Genomic DNA, 19,843 nt, shown 5'->3' on the forward strand with positions numbered 1-19,843 from the left:
AGAGATTTTAGATAACATCTATCCTATAAAAAAGGGTATAGTTTCTCTGACAGCTTCAGAATAAGGAAATAATTCCAGTGAAAAAGCAGCATTTAGCACCTTTTCAGTTGTGATCTCATTTTTATCAGTGTGTGATAGGATAGTCACAAAACAACCTATTGACAGCACAATGATTTTTGGTCATGAAAAAGTTCCATAGATCAGGAGGGGCATTTTTCCATTTATGTGTTACTAGGACATACTTGCAGAAGTGGTCCTAAAGAATAAACAGATTGAAAGATGACACGACAAAAGGAACTATTGGAGTGCCATTTCTGCCACTCTTTTGACTATTTCTGAGTACTAATTAAAGCGGAGAGGTGTGCAAACAAGTCCTGCAAATCTACTCTTTACCGAGAGGCATATATTTCATGAAGAGACTCAGACGTTCACAAAAAAAAGCTATCTTGAAGCTCAAATAGTCCCACCAGTGTTCCAGGAAACACAAACTTTTCTGATGTGGAAGCCAGCATAGTTTTTAAACCGTGAAGCAGAGGTAATTAAGCACTTGTGGTAAAACATTATGCTGTAGTCTCTGTGGTTATGCCTACAGTGCAGGTGAAGGAGTGATTGCAGATGGCTATGCCTACCCATCTTATCTTTAATATAGCTAGCAGGAGTAACAGCAGTGTAGACATGGTGGCACAGACTTTAGCCCACACTATCCTCCTGGGTACGACCCAGGGTCCCTGGCGGGTTTGTACTCAGGCAGCAAGCCTGTACTGAAGCCCGTGCCACCATGTCTGCCCTACTGTTGTTACTTGTGCTAGCTAGATTAAAGCTCATATGAGTATACCTACACGTGCTACAATCACAGCATCTTTTTATATAATTTTGACAGATAATATCAATATTTATTTTTAAGCATTTTTTTTCTATTTTAAATGTTTGCGCTTGCAGGAAATTGTGGGGAGGGGTTCAGACAATGGGGGAGCCGACAATTATTTAATGACAGTCGATCTTGAGATTAAAAAAGTTAAAGCTTTGTAACTGTAAAGACATGGGGGTAAGGTAATATCTTTTATTGAACCAATGACTGTTGGTGAGTGTGACAAGCCTTTGAGCCACACAGAGCTCTTCTGTGGCACAAAAGCTTGTCTCTCCCATGAGCAGAAGTTGGTCCACTAAAAGATAGTACCTCTCCCACCTTCTAATATCCTGGGACTGACACGGCTACAACTGCACTGCAAGTCACGAATTGTCAACATCGTATATCAAAATATACAAAGTAAATAGCCTTAAATCAAACTCTAGCAGCAGCTATGCAGTGCACCACTTCTTTGACGGTTTGTGGTCCATTTTCAGTAGTGAGATCAAACTCTAATAAGTTTTCAAGCAGAATTTTTCTTACTGTGCCTATCTGTACATTTTGATTACTGTCGATGGAAATATTTTTGTTAGTTTATACGAGGAAATGGATGTTTATTGACATTTACCAGTAAAAATCTAATATTTCCAAGCCTATCAAATGAAACTTACTCTGTGCAGAGATACTTGTACAAGGCTCTGTATAGCACTTTAAATCACTTTACATCAAAAGCCCTTTTGGAGTAAAGGAAAGGCCATGTGCAATCTGAAAAATCTGGAAGACCACTTCTTACTTGTGGGTAAAAGATACTGACTAGTTTTACTTCACAGGTTTTGTGCAGACAAGCATTAAAGCAGCTTGGCTTTAGTTAATGTGTGTTTGTGCTTCCCTGAGATTTGCTTTCAATTTGCGTTTGAGTTGTGCTTAACCCAAAATCTCTACTTGAAGCTCAGACAAAACAGCTGAGTTTCTCTTGATTTCACATTCAAACCATGCAACAGTGGTGATGTCACAGAGTTTTAAAATAACAAAAAGCCAGCTTAGTGTGCTTCAGAATGATTCAACATTAATTCAGACAGTCTGAGAACCTTTCAACAATTTGACCCGAGCTACAACTTTGTAATGAACCCTTAGAAAAGGCAAGTTTCATGTGATTTTGTTGACAATTCTTTTCATATCTCTAGTTATCAGGTTGTACAAATTATTTGTTGCAAATAACTTATCTGATTAATTTTAGGGGCTTTTTCAATAAATTATTCTCAAATACATCTGTCATTACTCACCCAAATCAATATATGGCTAATAATATTAATTCAACTATTTAGTTGGCTGTTTTTTTTCTGTAAAAACAATGAGGAGTCCTTGTGGCACCTTAGAGACTAACGCATTTATTTGGACATAAGCTTTCGTGGGCTAGAACCCACTTCATTAGATAAATTAGTGGCAAATAATTGATTTTTTTTTTCATTATTTGACCAGCTCCTCTGGCGAGCTACAGTAGCTCTACCAGTCTCTTGTCTTTTTTAAGGGAACCCATCCTTTAACTATTGGTACTTTTCACAATCCCAACAAGATGCTTCGGCGCTAAGGCTAGAAGTGCCAGTGTCCAAATAAATGGAAACATGAAACAGAGTCTAAAGCTTTGTTTGACAGGTGTACTCATATAATGCACTTTAAGAAACAGGATGCTTTTCAGTAAAAATTTCCTTGAGAATCCAAGACTATTCATAGCAAATTGTTCACTGAATGTCTCAGAGCATGACCAAGAGAAAGAGATTAATTTTTAATAAAACTGGTAAAACTGGTAAAGCTGTTTGAAGAGGAATATGGTTGCATAGTGCCTGTCAGAAACTGTATCACCAGGCTTAAAATAATCTTTTTAAGGTTTAATGCCTTTAGAGTGCCATTCATGCCAGTGCAGAGAAACCACCGTGGCAGGAAAACAGAGGTAGGAAGGCATAGGGGCCTCTACACAAAAGGCTCTTGCCTGTTGAGTATTGCTGGGCGTAGGGCTCATTCCCCATGAGAAAAATTTACTTCAAAGCTTCCTGTTCCGAAGTATCCATTTCACTAGTGCAAATGTGGTAAAACCCATCCCAACCCTTGGATGGTTTGTGGGGAAATTATTTTTTTAATTCACTTTTAAAAAAAACAAAACCACTTTTAACTTGATAGCTTCCATTTCTACAATATATGAGCAGAAGCAACTATGTATGGCACTCTGCTAGGACCCAGCAGATCAGAAATGAGTATGAGGCCTCTAGGGTATTAAAAGTCTCTATTAAACGCACAAAAGTCAACTTGATTTTTTGACTACTTGTTCTCAAGTCGTTTTTGATAAGAACACCATTTAAATGTTAGAGCCCAAGCCCGACATTTTTCTTTTAAAATTCCCTTTAAAAACTTAAAGGTTTTTCTGTTCCGCGGTTGATGTTTATAAGTCTTTTCGGAAAATGGCTGACTGCACAACTAACTATATGCATTGATGTCAAATGTGAAAAGTATAGAGAGCTTTTTCCTCTTTCAGAGACAGTAATTTTTGGTGTCACTTGTAACAATAGTCGGTACAAAATTCTCAGACAAATGTGATTTTCAAGTTGGTGGCATTGCTCTAAAGGTGAGAAATTGAAAATGCGACTGTTAAGTGGGAAACTAAGTGATGGTCCTCGCTGTAGGAAGAGTGAGAAAGAGAACAATAGTGTATCCACTGAAAAAATGATTTTACCAATTTTACCATATTGCAGGTGTCTAAGATCGGCATGTTTTTCATACTTTGAAAACATCCACACTGATAATCCAGTTTTAGTATCTGATGATGGAGTCTCTCATATTAGATTCTGAAATCCTAATTAAATGTAAAATTTCCTTTTAAAGACTTTGAAGTATTGGTCATTAGTTCTTTTAAACTAATATTTAATATAATAGTGTTTTCCCCCTTGACAAAGATGTACAATACTCAGTGTTCTCCCTAGTTAGATTTTCTTTTACTGTGTAAGAACTGATTTCCTGAAGCATTGTTGGAAAGTGCTCTATAAATATGCTTGGCCTTTGGAAATGAAAATAAGAGATCCTTTTCTGAAGTTTATATATCCTCGAAGTATTTACTGAAGCAGAAGTGCCTCCGTTTTGGAGTGTTTTGCTCATTGAGAGTTTCCATTCCCTCCATTTCACAAGATATTAAAAAAACCCTCCTCAAGGGCAGCCAGCAAAATGTAACAGCTGAAAGGCCACTCAAAGGGCAAGCAGATTGCCTTTGGAGAATTAATTCTACAGGAAATCCAGAGAAGAAATTTTGCTTCCTAAAATTTCATCTCAGTTATAAAATTATTTTTTTTATTATTTTTATTTTTACACAGAGTCTTGTCAAGTTTTTCCATGCAATGCTAACTATTACTCTTATTTTCAGGATTCACTTCTTAATATTATGGGTACATTGTAGGGGCCAGGAGCACTTCAGATTAAAATTATGCCTACTGAATCTGATTTTGGGAAATGCTTCAAAGGCACAAGAATTTGCAAGCCCAATAGCAAAGATTTTTAATGAATCTGTAAACTCGGGGTCATACCCTATGACTGGAGAATTGCTAAGATAGTTCCTATTTTTAATAAAGGGGGGAAATGATCTGGGAAACTACAGGCCTATTAGTTTGACTTCAATTGTATGCAAGGTCTTGGAACAAATTTTGAAAGAGAAAATAGTTAAGGACATAGAGGTTAATGATAATTGGGATAAAGTACAACATGCTTTTACAAAAGGTAGTTTTGCCAGATCAACCTGATCTCCTTCTTAGGGAAGATAACTGATTTTTTAGGCAAAGGAAATGCAGTACATCTATTCTACCTGGATTTCAGTAAGGCATTTGATACAGTTCCACATGGGAAGTTGTTAGTTAAATTGGAGAAGATGGAGATTAATATGAGAGTTGAAAAGTGGATATGAACTGGTTAAAGGGTAGACTACAACAGGTCATAGTGAAAGGTGAACTGTCAGGCTGGAGGGGGGTTACTAGTGTAGTTCCTCAGGGATTTCTCTTGGGACCAATCAGATTTAATATTTTTATTACTGACTTTTGCACAAAAAGTTGAGTGTGCACTAATAAAATTTGTGGGTGACACAAAGTTGGGAGCTGCTGCCAGTATGGAGTCAGACTGGAATATCATACAAGAAGATCTGAATGATCTCGTAAACTGGAATAAATAGAAATGGGATGAAATTTAATGTGCAAAATCATGCATTTAGGAACTAACATCAAGAATTTTTGCTATAAACTGGGGATGTATCAGTTGGAAGTGACAGAGGAGAAGAAAGAACTGGGTTGATCACATGATGACTATGAGCCACCAATGTGATACAGTCTTGAAAAAGACTAACACAGTCCTAGCATGCATCAGGCAAGGTATTTCTAGTACAGATTGGGAGTGTTAGTACCATTATTCAAGGCACTGGTGAGATCTCATCTGGAATATTGTGGGCAATTCTGGTCTCCCATGTTTAAGAAAGCTGAATTTAAACCGGAACAGGTGCAGAGAAGGGCTGCTAGGATGATCTGAGGATTGGAAAACCTGCCTTAGGAGAGGAAACTCAAAGAGTTTGGCTTGTTTAGTCTAACCAAAAGAAGGCTGGGGGGAGTTATGAGGGCTCTCTATAAGCACATCAGAGGGATAAATACCAGAGAGGGAGAGGAGTTAAGATTTAAGTTACTTGCCAATGTGCATACAAGAACAAATGGCTAGAAACTGGCCATCAATAAGTTTAGGGTTGAAATTAAGTGAAGATTTCTAACCATCAGAGGAGTTAAATTCTAGAACAGCATTTCAAGGGGAGCAATGGGGGTAAAAAACCTAACTGGCTTCAAGACAGCTTGATAAGTTTATGGACGGGATGTTATGATGAGACTGCCTACAATGGTATGTAGCCGATCTGTGACTGCAATGGCCAGTGATGGAACATTAGATGGGGAAGGCTCTGAGTTACTATAGAGAATTATTTCTGAGGTGTCTGGCTGGTGGGTCTTGCCCAAATGCTCAGGGTCTAACTGATCACCATATTGGGGGTTGGGAAGATTGGCGGAGACTCTGAGTGGGGGGTGGGTTTCGCCTTCCTGTGCAGTATGGGGCACTGGTCACTTGCAGGTTTAAACTAGTGTAAATGGTGAATTCTCTGTAACTTAGTCATTAAACCAGTGGTGGGCAACCTGTGCCGCATGCAGCTCGTCAAGGTGATCCGCTGGAGGGCCGTGAAACAGTTTCTTTACATTGACCATCCACGGGCATGGCTGCCCGCAGCTCCCAATGGCTGCGGTTTGCAGTTCCTGGTCAATGGGAGCTGCAGGAAGTGGTGGCCAGCACATCCCTGTGGCCCACGCCGCTTCCCGCAGCTCCCATTGTCTGGGAACGGCGAACTGTGGGCAGCCCTGCCTGCAGATGATCAGTGTAAACAAACTATCTTGTGGCCCACCAGCGGATTACCCTGACGGGCCGGCCTCAGGTTGCCCACCAATGCTTTAAACCATTATTTGAGGGCTTTGACAACTCAGCCAGAAGTTAGGGAACTGTTACAGGAATGGGTGGGTGAGGTTCTGTGACCTGCAATGTGCAGGTGGTCAGACTAGACAATCATCATGCTCTCTTCTGACCAAGAAGTCTATGAGACCTATTTTAGATCTTGGAAAAATTAATAGGCTTCTGTTTTTTAAAATGTCATTACTTTTTATAGCTTTGATGTAAACTGTCCTGTCTGATCATGTTAGTAAGTGGATGCATCCTCCTAACTCTGAAATAGAGGTCTGTCAAAAGGAACCTACATGTGTAACTGAAGCCAGTTGGCATTTCTAAGATTAATAATGACAGGCTTACTTCTGCAAATCCTGTCCCTTTATTAACTAACAGTCATTCCTTACGGGTTTGTAATCACTCAGTTTAGAAGAAAACCATCACATTTCTTGGCTATTAATATATTGAAGAAAGAACAGATGAGCAAGAATGCTCAAAGTATTGCTGAGTTTTCCTCTGTACCTGTTTTTTAATTTATTTAACTATCCAGGACAACATAAGGGAAATGTTGTTGTTTTTTAGTGTCAGTTGTGTAGGACGGGATGGCTCTGTCTTTCTTTAGTCTCAAAGTTTTAAAAATCATTGGATACACTATTGTTCTCTTCCTTGTTCTCTTTCTTCCTGAGTTCATCGCTCATGTTGATATTGCATAGCCCTACCAAGAAGATGCATTATTGAGGTGTCATCCTGCAGATGAGACGATAAAGTGTTCCTTGTACTGAGCGGTAGTTTAAGTTCCCATAGCATCTTTTAAAAAGTGCAGGGGATAAACTCCAGTGACTTGGCTAATTCAGTGTCTAATTAAAAAAACCCCAATTAAATGGTGTAGCAGGTTTGTCTATGTAGCCACTGCATCTTTCTCTGATTTACCAATCACAATCAGTAAAGCAGCGTGTGATACTTTGAGTACGCACAATATAAAACCAGAATCTTTTCTCGTCTTTTTATTTCATTTGTATACTTCAATTTTTCTGCTAATTTGTACTAGTTAATAGAAATAACCATTCTGGGCATGCGATTGAAAAGTGGGGTTTTACATATATTTGCAGTCTGCCTCTGTTTAGGTAGCCTTTAATAGGGATCCCTACAGGGAAGGCCAGCTCTACATATGACACTTTGTAGTTGGTCAAGAATGGATATGGGCTTCAGCTGCAACATTTGGATCCAGATCTGAGCCTGTTTAGGTCTACAATTTTGCTTTGTCCCATCTGTAATCAAATTGAGAGATTTTCTTTGATCCTGGTGTAGAAGTCAGGATATCCTATCAGAAAATGAAAGCAGGGAGGTAAGGGGGAATATTGTGAAGAAATGCAGCTGTTAATTCAATCACCTACTATTAATTTTCTGCTTCTATGATGAATAATAATACAAGGTTAAAAAAAGATGTGTTTTAATTTTTCCTTCTGAATTTATATTTGTCAGTATTTGAAATTGTTTATATTTTTAAGTCCTGTTTCTAAAACATGGTATTACAAGTTAATTTGCATTGCTGAAGTAATGCAGACTGTCCAAGCTTTACTTGAACAATATTTCAAAAAGTAGAAGAAATAGCTCTGGTTATCTGAGAAAAATCTGTGGTGTACCTAAGTCCAATAGGGCTGTGGTTTGGAACCAGACTATTTCAGTATTTGAGTATACCCAAATAAACACAATATTCTTACCACCCACAGGCCCTGATCTGTATCTGTTGGGCACTATAGAAACTTAAATGTGGATATGGCTGCTGCTCCATTTTCCCCACAATATCTCTTATTTTTTGTCATCATATAAAGGATTATTGGAAATGTTGGGTCTCAAATTGCCTGGATGCTGGGATTGTATACAGGGTTTAGTAGTTTTATTTAAAATATTTGTGTTTATATTTTTGCATGGATCAGTGTAGCTTCCAAGAACTATTTATGGGGCCAAAATAACATGAGGGTTGTTCTTTTCATGGTATCTCAATAACTACGTGGTGAGAAGGTCAGCTCTCATTTTATTTTGCCCACCTGAAGTAACTTCCTGAAGCGTTCAAAAAGATTTGGAGAAGTTTGGACAGAAATATATAAATAACTGCCCTTTCCTGAACAGTCTAGGCAGTCATAGATCCATATTTTCTAGTAATTTAGCAATGACAATTTCCATATTGTTTTTGGTGTAACCAGCGTGGATTTTAAAGGAATTCATATGTTGTATCTCTTGATCTCATTTAAGAAAGACAGTGTTCTGACTTACCGAACTTAAATTTTTTAAAATCTCTGTAGAGGTCATTATGACACTAATCTGTTTAGTTATGGAGAGACAGGATTTAATATTTTAGACACTCACAGAAAGTTTAATGTTTTCCTCTGATCCTAGATGCTTGTATATACTTTCACAGTACGTCTTTTCTCTTTGTGCTCTAGTTCTGATGTCAAAGTAGACCTTTTCCCTTTGATAGTCAAAGAACTGTCAACTCAGCAATATTTGTCCTGTAAAGACTGGATTTCTGAAAGTTAAAAGTACAATGTAATAAGTGATGTTCTTTTAAAGCCTGAGATACTAGCAGAGGCATTTTTCAGAGTAGCAGCCGTGTTAGTCTGTATCCACAAAAAGAAAAGGAGTACTTGTGGCACCTTAGAGACTAACCAATTTATTTGAGCGAGCTGTAGCTCACGAAAGCTTATGCTCAAATAAATTTGTTAGTCTCTAAGGTGCCACAAGTCCTCCTTTTCTTTTAGCAGAGGCATTGTTTGCACAACTTTACCTTGTGCTGAAATTGCAATCTGTAGTACCATAAATAAAATGACGATACACTTTTTCATTTGTGCTACATTTGGGATCAGGAATGATTTATTTCTTCTTTCTAATAAAAACCTTCTCCCACTTATAACTCTTAGAATCTGTCACCTTTTTCTGGAAAATGAAAGAACAGGATTGGCTGGCAGGGGGCAGGTATTTGAAAACTAGGAATGCCTCTCCGATGTAATTGGGTATTAAAACACTAATGCTGTAGGATGAGCTTATACTGTATAACAGGATATGCAGCTGGGGTGACAGTTAGTAGAGTAGATCCACAATTACTATTATGAAGAGCAATAAACCTATAATTTTCTGTGCACTGTGTTGAAAATACACCCCTGTATATTTTCTTATTTCAGTTTTCCAAAGACATAGCCCAGAACAGATCCCTGACACAAAATATGAGAGTACCTTTCAGAGAACTGTTTTCTGTACAGATTCAAAGGTTTTACATATTCAAATTTGAAACTCCAGTTTTAGAGCAGATGTTAAACCACTTCCTTTACTTCGCCCCCTCCCCCACCCCCCAGGTATAGAAATTATCTTATTCTGAATTAAACCAGAGTAAGTGTGTAGTATTGCTTGTAGGCTTTTCTATGGCACTCATCATTACAGTATCCGAACACCTTGCAGACATTAATAAATTAATCATCTGTGAGGTAGGGAAGTATTTTTATGCCTATTGTACAGATGAGGAGCTGAGGCATAGAGTCTTAAGTTTTAAAAGTTCCAAACAATGAGATTTATATTTCTTCCCATGTTCGAGTATTCCACAGGCTAATACAGCATCAAGAAGATTTTCCTAATGACCTACATTTTCTCTTTCTTAATATCATACAATTATCCCTAATATTATTCCCAGCTTCTCTCCATCACTGATACTTGTACCCTTCAAACAGTTGCAAATGGTATCACGCTCCTCCCATGATTGTTGCATAGTCAACATATTTGGCTCTTAATCTTTTCACATAGGTCAATTTCATTTCTTTCTGTGTCACTATTTGAATGCCACACTGAACTCAGGCCCAGGAAGCTATGCAGAAATCTTCTTTTGATGTGTATTCTGTGACACTGTACTTCACCTCCTTATGCCTCAGTATACTCCTCCAGAACAGCCTTTCTGTGGGTTGTCTTTGCTACAAAACATTGTTCTTTTCATCATGAATGCCATTTGCCATAATCAGTGATCAAGCTTGAATATTACTTGTTGAATGCATAATTTCCTTTGGAAATGCATCCCAAACAACTGTGTTTGCCGGGTGTTTCCTTCATTTGGTCACAATGATGCTTCAATAATCTGTGAAGCTCTTTGTAATGTTTTATATGTTTTTGTTTCATAATGGAGTAGGTTATGTCTGCAACCATTCAGGAGAGTAAGGCCCACCCCCCACCCTCTGAAGGGCCGCACAGGACCAACAAGATCTGGGGTCAAAGATCTTGGGAGGGCAGGGGTTGCTGATTGTCCAATATTCTCCCTGCAAGAGGTGGGGAGTAAGCAAAGTCATGGCTCTACCTCTTACCTCTCATCCATGCCAGTAGAGTTACCTGGTTACAAGGTGGGGGCAGTATGCTGTATCTGTTAATGGGCTAATGCAGCGTACTCATTGGTCCATTTTGCAGATCAGAGTAACTGAACCTCAGAAGGGCCTTTCCTTTCTGCAGCTGCTCGGGGCTGGGACTTCAGTGCACAATCCAGCTCTCAGATTATCTTTTGCCCCTTCACAAAAGTTTTCATGGCTTTCCTGAAACCGTACAAATTTCTTTAAAATTAAGTGATACAGGGATTCCTTTAAAGTCTTTTGTGATCTGAGTGAATCAATTAGTAATTCCATAGCAGTCATCCATTAACAATTGCAGTGTAGCAATAATTATGCAAAATTGTCACAGCATCATTCAAACTCCTAGGAAGGAGCCTTGGCTTCCTCACTGTCTGATTCCAGTTGGGAAACGTTCAGTGTGACAGATGGGATTCTATTTCAGACACTATTCCTGAGGGGATTTTGTCCATCAGTAGAACATTCTCTTCCCAAAGGCCCTGCAAGCTGAGATCTGCTCAGCACAGGATGGGATATCCCGGAGCCCTTTATGGTTCCCTCATCCTGAGGGTTGTTCAAGCAAGATTTAGTGTGGTCAGGGGCTGTTCTCACTTATTCCACTGGCATATAGGGTATCTGGGAAGCCCTGTGTCACAGAAGGACAGACTGTCATCGCAGAAGTCTGCCACATTTGCTCATTCCCCTAATAATTCTCTATACAGGGGGGAGGGAGTGGCTGGGAGTGGCACCTAAGCTAGTGTTATGCCATGAGGACTTCTCCCTCACCTGGGTAATTCCCTACTGTTTATTTCTCAGCAGATTCTGGTCCCCTTGCTCCACCTGAACTGAGACTGCCTCTCAAACAACAGAACAAACACCAACAAGAGAGAGGTGATATCTGGTCTCCAATGAGCAATATTGTTTCCTTCTTTTTCATAGAGCCTGATGATGTGACCAGCTAGCTTCAAGTCCAACTTGTGCCCTTGCATCCCTGTTCAAATCTTAACCAAGTGGCCTACCTCATCCTATAACAGCCCAACCAAAGCCAAGACCACAATTATAAATCTGGATACGTAAGACACTTGTGAAATGCCCAAACTCTGTAGCATTCTGCTTTGGATATGATCATATGATTTCTTTTCATGCATGAACTATTAGAAGAGTAATAACCAATACACCCGATATTTTACCTTCAAAAGGGGAAGTTCAAGTACTAGGAAACCATTGTCAACCTCGTTTAAGGTTTTGTGTCTGAACTTTATTTTTTCTAGCATTTTATGAAACTGTGCTATAAAATATTGCATATACAGTTCACAAAAGGATCTTATCTGTATTTTTGATATTTAAATTGATAGTGAATTGCACTCTGATATGATTGGCCATTTCTCGTATATTTCAGTTAAATATTGTAGGATAAAAAGAAAAGCTACTAACATTAAAAAGTTTCAGAGTAACAGCTGTGTTAGTCTGTATTCGCAAAAAGAAAAGGAGTACTTGTGGCACCTTAGAGACTAACCAATTTATTTGAGCATAAGCTTTCGTGAGCTACAGCTCACTTCATCGGATGCAATTGCGGTGTAGCTCACGAAAGCTTTTGCTCAGATAAATTGGTTAGTCTCTAAGGTGCCACAAGTACTCCTTTTCTTTTAACATTAAAAAGTAGTGTTGCAAATAATGTAGATTAAATGTAATATTGGAAATCATGGTGAAACCCAGCTGTTTTCTTCCCTTGCAATATATGACGATTAGAGATTTACACCTGCTAACAAATGACTTGATCCTGCAAAGTGCTGAGCACCTTCTGCTCTCTACTCCCTTGGGAGCTGAGGGCACTCAGCATTACAGGAGATTGAGATAAAGTGAATCTCAGCACACAGAGAGGTTAGTATTTTTGGGTAACAAAAGAGGGCTGTTTCTATATGTGATATGGTCAGAAATTATACTCTTTAGAAATTGTCTGTTACTGCAGCTCTCTGCTCCCTGTGATTATTCACAGTTAGATCAGTTTAATAAATTGACAGATACAAATTTTCATTACTGTCAGCACTACAGAACCAATGTAGCTGCAAAAGATCAAGCTGTGTTCCTATTGTGTTTCATGTATCAACAAAATTGCCATCTAAGTTTTGATTCTGGGCTCTTTATTGTGGGTGTCGGTTGGCGAGGCTCTATCACAAATGGTGAAAAGGTCACAGAGTGATTTTCTGGCACCAGGCAGACGTTTCAGGTTTGGCAGTAAGAAAAATCTTGTTTTGTTTGTAAACTGAGCAAATTGGGCATGAGACTCATTGGGAGAATAAATATGAAACCCCATAATGTCATTTACACAGTGTCCTCAGCTAACCCCTCTTGGAGACCATGAGGCCTATGCTAATGGCCACTTTCAATATGCAGCTCTCTTCCCTCTCCACATTAAGCATCATCTTTAAAATATTCCCAAAGGTTTTATTGTTTCTATTTCCTCTTTAGCTAAAGGCCACCTCTCTAGGCAACTGGGGTTTGCTGGTTGGTTTTACTGTAGATTGAGGCTTATTGCTAGAGGGAGTCTGAGGGTTTTCTTCATTTAAAAAAAAGATTAAAAAAAATCGGGGGAGGTGGAAGCCAGCGATACGATCCTGCCTGAAAAAAAGTCAGCACAGACGAAAATCAGTGTGCCATTGTTGCACAATTCAGGCCCTGCGTTGAATTTAACTAGATGAATGATTTTTAAGGCTAAATGTGCATGTGCAGCTGGCATTGAGCTTACCAGTCACTGGGCACCAGCATCCAAGGGAAAAATTTGGCCCTTCATTTTGAATGTAAAATGAAGTGCAAAATAATGCAGCTGAAGGGAATGTTTTACATATGATGACTACAGAAATATATACAGCTAGTTTTAACATAATTCAGTTAATCTTCAAGACAGATGAGACAGCTGCTGTCCCTTTTGTCCCTTATCCATGCCTTTCTTTCTTTCTTTCTTTCTTTCTTTCTTTCTTTCTTTCTTTCTTTCTTTCTTTCTAAACCCTGCACATTATTTTAAGATACAATTTGTATGAAAGAAATTATGCAGAATAAAGTTGTGTACTGTATGTAGTCTAACCTTTGTGGGGGAGTTTTTATCCTTATTTGCACATGAATAGCATATTATAAAAGAGCTGATTAAAATGAGGTAACATGGCAGGAGAATAAGAATATTGGCAGTTAGTGAATGGATACATTATCTGTCCTATTTTATAGGACTTTACTATAACCTTGCCTGTAATCCTGCAGAGTAGTTCTCAGTAAGTAATGTGTCCTCTACCCCTCCCTGAAATCTACTTCCAACAATTGACTTGTAGATTATCAATGCAAGTAAAGTTCTTTCTGTTCTCTCTGGATCAGAGGCTGGCTGTAAAGGCTGCGTTCCTTGTTAGAAACCAACTCTAAAAAAAATCCGGAGCTCATATTTCACTAACAAAACCCAAGATGTACTTTGTAATGTAATTTTTGTTATCCTAAAATTATGCAGGAGAGCTCAAGGAAAAGATTAAAAGAATTCAGCAGGTGACATTAATGAGCTTTTATTTTATTTTTTCCTACAAGAGGTTTTGCCCTGATTTGGCTAAGGTGTTTAATTATTTAAGCAAATATCTGCCTTAATGTGTGAACCTATTAGTTTAGAAAGTAACATGATTTATTTATGTATTTTAGATTTGGAATTCACAGATTACAGGTGGTTACATGGGTTTGATGCTCCTATTGGATTTCTCATGCACTACCTTCAGAATGGAAGAGAGGAAATGCAAAACAGTTCAAAATCTCTACTTGTAAAGAGAATGTAAAGCATTTAGAGTCTCTTTGCATGAGCCACAGCCCAACTCTTGCACCAGGACATGAACTAAAATAACTGAGTCGTTTAAGGCTTCCCACCCATCCTTCTGCAATTCACAGATATATACATTTTAAGACCTGAAGGGATGATTGTGATAAACTAGTCCAGTGGTTTTCAGCCTGTGGACTGCAGACTGTCTAAGATTTCCAAAGAAGTCCATACCTCCATTCAAAATTTATTGTGATTGTATCTTTTAGAAATACATTCAACCTTTATTTAAGGACTACGAGTGATGTAGAATTTATCACATCCCTCAGTAATCTGTTCCGAATGTTAATTGTCATCACTATTAAAAGATTGCACCTTATTGTTAGTTTTAATTTTGTTAGCCTCAGGCCTCAGCTTCCAGCCACTGCATGTCATTATCTCTTTCTCTTCTAGAATAAAGAGCCCTCTAGTATCTATTGTCTTCTCCCTGTGTAGGTACATATCACTCGTGACCAAGTTGCTCCTAAACTTTCTTTGTTATCCAGGCCCCAACTCCCCCTGTCCATCAGGACAACAACCAGCAGAGAAAAGAGCAGTAGCTCTTTAAAAACTCAGTGATACTGGGCTTTGAGAAAGTTGCTGCCCTGCCCCATTAGGGTGATCATAACTATTTGCCAAATGGGAAGTTAAAAGTTTTAACTGATATTTGTAGTCCCAGTATAAGTACACTTAGGTGATGATTGTCCTATTCTTTACTTGATCAATGTCCATTGTTTTATGAGGTATTCTTCTGCTCTGAGTGGCAGAGGGCCCAGGTGAGAATTGTTGTAGCCATTCCCATGGGAATGAAAGACTCAAAAGCGTCAAGGGTTGGTGTTTTTTACCTGCAGAGACTGAAGAAGTTTGGGAGTTAGAGAGTGGATTTTATGTGGCAATTAGGGTGGGAGGCTATATTGCTTATATAGCCCTCGTAGTTTGCTTTGGAAGTCCTTATTCAGATGCTGAAGCTGCATTGCTTTAATGAACACTTCAGAGTAAGCAAGAGGGGGGGAAATAACACCGCCCTGTTCTGTGGATGTGGAGACTCCGTGGAGGGCTTGGTTGCTGGGTTGGGCCTTAGGCTGTGGGGAGATGAGTCAGGAATAGATTGTCTGAGGTATAAGTCTGATTCAAGATGCTTGCATCTCATTCCACTGGCTTCATCTGCTTTCTCGCAATAGGACAGGTTGTTTGGGTCTTTCCTTTGGGTGATGCTAACTAATGCATTAATTAATTAATTAGCAAAGTAATCACCTGTGACAGATATGGCAATTTCCTGCAATATCCTAGGAAGACCTTATTATATTAATTTTTATGTATTAAGGCGGGCCAGGATTGGGCCAGTGTTTTGAAGCTATGCCCTGGTTTACAGAGTCATAGATTCCAACGCCACAAAAGGCTACTGTGATCATTTAGTCTGACCTCATGTATAAGCCATAGAACTTCCCCCAAAATAATTACTAGAGCGTATCTTTTAGAAAAACATCCAATCTTAATTTTAAAATGGTCAGTAGTGGATAGGACCTACCAAATTCACGGCTGTGAAAAATGTGTCATGGACCATGACATGTAAAGTACTTGACATGACATGTAAAGTACAAGACATTGGTGTACTTTTACCCTATACTATATAGGTTCCATGGGGGAGACCAGCATTTCTCAAACTGGGGGTCCCAATCCAAAAGGGGGTTGTGGGGGATTGCAAAGTTATTGTAGGGGGATTGTGGCATTGCCACCCTTACTTCTGCGCTGCTGCCTTCTCAGCTGGGCGGCTGGAGAGTGGCGGAAGCTGGCCGAGGGCCCAGCTCTGCAAGCAACAGCACAGAAGTAAGGATGGCAATACCATACCAGGCCATCCTTACTTCTGCGCTGCTGCGGGCGGCAGCACTGCCTTTAGAGCTGGGCTCCTGGCCGGCAGCCGCCACTTTCCAGCTGCCCAATTATGAAGGCAGTGCAGCCCAGATGTATTGGTAGCAGTACTGCAACCCCCCTACAATAATCTTGTGACTCCCCATAACCCCCTTGTAGGTCAGGACCCCCTACAGTTACAACACCGTGAAATTTCAGATTTAAGTATCTGAAATCATGAAATTTACTTTTTTAAAAATCCTATGACTGTGAAATTGACCAAAATGGACCGTGAATTTGGTAGGGCCCTATTAATGGAGAATCCAGCATCACCTTTGGTAAATTGTTCCCATGGTTAACTATTGTGTCAAAAATTTATTCCTTATTTCCCATCTGATTTTGTCTCATTTCAATTTTCAGCCATTGGATCATGTTATGCCTTTCTCTTCTAGACTTAAAAGCCAATTATTAAATATTTGTTCCCCATATAGATACCTATAGACTGTAATCAAGTCACCCGTTAATGTTCTTTTTGTTAAGATTAATAGATTGAGCTCTTTTAGTCTACCATGATAAGATATGTTTTCTAATCCTTCAGTCATTCTCCTTGCTCTTCTCTTAACTTTCTCCAATTTATCAACATCCTTCTTGAATTTTGGGCACCAGAGCTGGATACAATATTCCAGTAGCGGTTGCATCAGTGCCAAATACAGAGGTAAAATAGCCTCTCCCATTTGAGATTCTGTTTATGCATACCAGGATCACATTAGCTTTTTTGGCCACAGCTTCATATTGGGAGCACCTGTTCAGCTGATTATCCATCATCCTCCCCAAATCTTTTTCAGAGTCACTGCTTCCCAGGATAGAGTGTCTCATTCTTTAAGTATGGCCCACATTCATTATTCATAGGTGGATACATTTATATTTAGCGGTATTAAAACTCATATTGTTTGCTTGTACCCAGATTGCAAGGAATTTAAATCGCTCTGTACTAGTGACTTGTCATCTTCATTGTTTACCACTCCCCCAGTTTCTATGTCATCTGTACATCTTATCAGTGATTATTTTGTTTTTTTTTTCCCAAATCATTGATAAAAATGATAAATGGCATAGGGCCAAGAACTGATCCCTGCAGGACCACATTGAAAACACACCTGCTTACTGACAATTCCCCTGTTAGTTACATTTTGAGACCTATCAGTTTGCCTGTTTTTAATTCATTTAATGTGTGCAGTGTTAATTTTATATTGTTCTAGTTTTTTAATCAAAATGTTGTATGGTACCAAGTCAAACACCTTACAGAAGTCTAAGTATATTACATCAAGACTATTATCAGGTTAGTTTGATAGGATGTATTTTCCATAAACTTATATTGATGTGCAGTAATTACATTATTCTCTTTTCATTCTTTATTAATCAAGTCCTGTATCAGCTGTTTCATTATCTTGCCTAGAATTGATGTCAAGCTGACAGGCCTATAATTACCCAGGTCATCCCATTTACTCATTTTAAAACTTGGCACAACATTTGCTTTCTTCCAGTCTTTTGGAATTTCCCCAGTGCTCTGAGACTTATTGAAAAGCAACACTGATGGTCCAGCAAGCTCCTCAACCAGATCTTTTAAAACTCTTGGATACAGGTTAATTGGACCCACAGATTTAAAAATATCTAGCTTTAGTAGCTTCTGTTTAACATCTTCCAGAGATTCTAGTGAAATAGAAAGAGTGTTATAGTCACCATATGATGAGACTATCATCTGTTTTTTTCCCCAAATATAGAACAGAAATATGTATTGAGTACTTCTGCCTTTTCTGCATTATTGTTGATAAGTCTACCATTTCCATCTAGTAATGGACCAGTACTACTGGTCAGAGTTTTTTGTGTTTTTAATATATTTTTAAAAGAGTCCTGTTTACTGTCCTTAACTGCTGGGTATGGAGTTCTCTCTGTGTCCCTTTTCTTCCCTTATCAATTTTCTACATTTCCTAACTTCCAATTTGTATTCAGTACCATCAAATTCTCCTTTCTAGCATTTGCTATATATTATTTTTTATATCTGCCTTAACTTCCCCTATAAATCAGGTTGTTTTTTAGTCAGCATAGCCTTCTTCCTCAATTATGGGATTGTGGTTTCTTGGGTATCTAGTAAGGAGTTCTTAAATGATTACCAATTATCATTCACATTTTTCTGATTAAATTCTTCCTCACACCTGATTTGGTTCATAATTGTTTTAAGCTTTGTGAAATTGGTTCTATTGAAGCCAACTATCTATATTGCTGATCTGGATTTTATTCTGCTTACACATTATAAGTGTGATCAAGTTGTAATCACTTGCACCTGAGCTACCATTAATTTTTGCTTCAGTGATCAATTCCTTTTTATCTTGTAGGAAAGATGTAATGAATACTTTTTGAATTAGGAAATTGTATTCTATAATGTTCAGAAATTTCAAGAATCTTTTAGTACTGGCATGAGATCTCCAGCATATGTCACTCAAATTGTGAAGTCCCCCATGATCATGCCATTTTTCTCCTGCATATTATAGATAAGTGCATAAGGAGGCAGTCATCCCATTCCATAGTGTGGTTTGATGGTGTGTAGCAAACACCAACTAGTACCCCATCTTGTGCTTTATCTATTAGGACATTGATCCATGAGCATTTAAGATAATTTTTTTCCTACTTATCAGTGACTCAGAAACAGGTAATGCCATTTTTAACAGAGTACCATTCCCCCTCCCCTTTTGCCCACCTCATCCTTCCTAAATGGGTTATAATCATTGATTTTAATAGTCTGATGGTTATGAATCATCCCACCAGGTTTCATTAATACCAACTAGATCGAATTTGTACCCATTCCAATTCCTCTTGTTTATTACCCAGGCTCATAACATTGGTGTATAGGCAATTCAAGAATTTCTTCTGTTCATGTCCTTCAGTTCCCCTGCTTCTGAGGTGCAGGCCATCCAAACTATACAGCCCCTCTCTGCACAGAAGGTGGACCAATGTTCCACAAAACCAAATCAGTTACGTAACCAGCAGTTCACTTCCAGAATATTCTGCCTTCTGTTTTCCTTCACTCTTTGGACAGGAAGGATATCATACAAGATTCCTTGGATATTGTTCTTCTTCAGCATGCTTCCCAGTTCCTTGAAGTCATCCACTATCTGTGAGATATCCAGCAGTGCAGGGTTCATTAGTGCCAATATGAACTATCACCAGTGGATCCTTTCCCATCAACTTGAAATGCCTATCCAATCTCAGAGTGACATATCATGTCTTGGCTCTGGGAAGGCAGCACACTCTCCTGTAAGCTGCTGTCCCTTGCAGAATTTTCTCTCAATTCTTCTGAGTACTGAATTTACAACAAGGATTGTCTGTCTTCTTTGGACCATTAGAACATTCTTTGTGGGCGTGCTTCATTTTCTTACAGGTTGGGCCAAGCTGCCATTCACACATATATCCCATACATCTCTCCAT

At 38.7% G+C, this 19,843-nt stretch overlaps 1 protein-coding gene across 3 annotated transcripts in view; it reads left to right on the forward strand.

Annotated features, from left to right (window-relative positions):
- Nucleotides 1-19,843, forward strand: part of TRAPPC9 (trafficking protein particle complex subunit 9) — an 831,265-nt gene that overhangs the window by 735,467 nt on the left and 75,955 nt on the right. For 2 of the 3 annotated variants that reach the window (XM_073330054.1, XM_073330052.1), the window contains exon 22: nucleotides 11,515-11,586. The exons of the other annotated variant lie outside the window; for it this stretch is intronic. In XM_073330054.1, coding sequence (XP_073186155.1) covers nucleotides 11,515-11,586 — 72 coding nt within the window. The remainder of the gene's footprint in view (nucleotides 1-11,514; nucleotides 11,587-19,843) is intronic. 3 annotated transcript variants of the gene reach the window in all.

This window comes from Lepidochelys kempii, chromosome 2 (assembly GCF_965140285.1).
Source record: "Lepidochelys kempii isolate rLepKem1 chromosome 2, rLepKem1.hap1, whole genome shotgun sequence".
NCBI classification, from domain to species: domain Eukaryota; kingdom Metazoa; phylum Chordata; order Testudines; family Cheloniidae; genus Lepidochelys; species Lepidochelys kempii.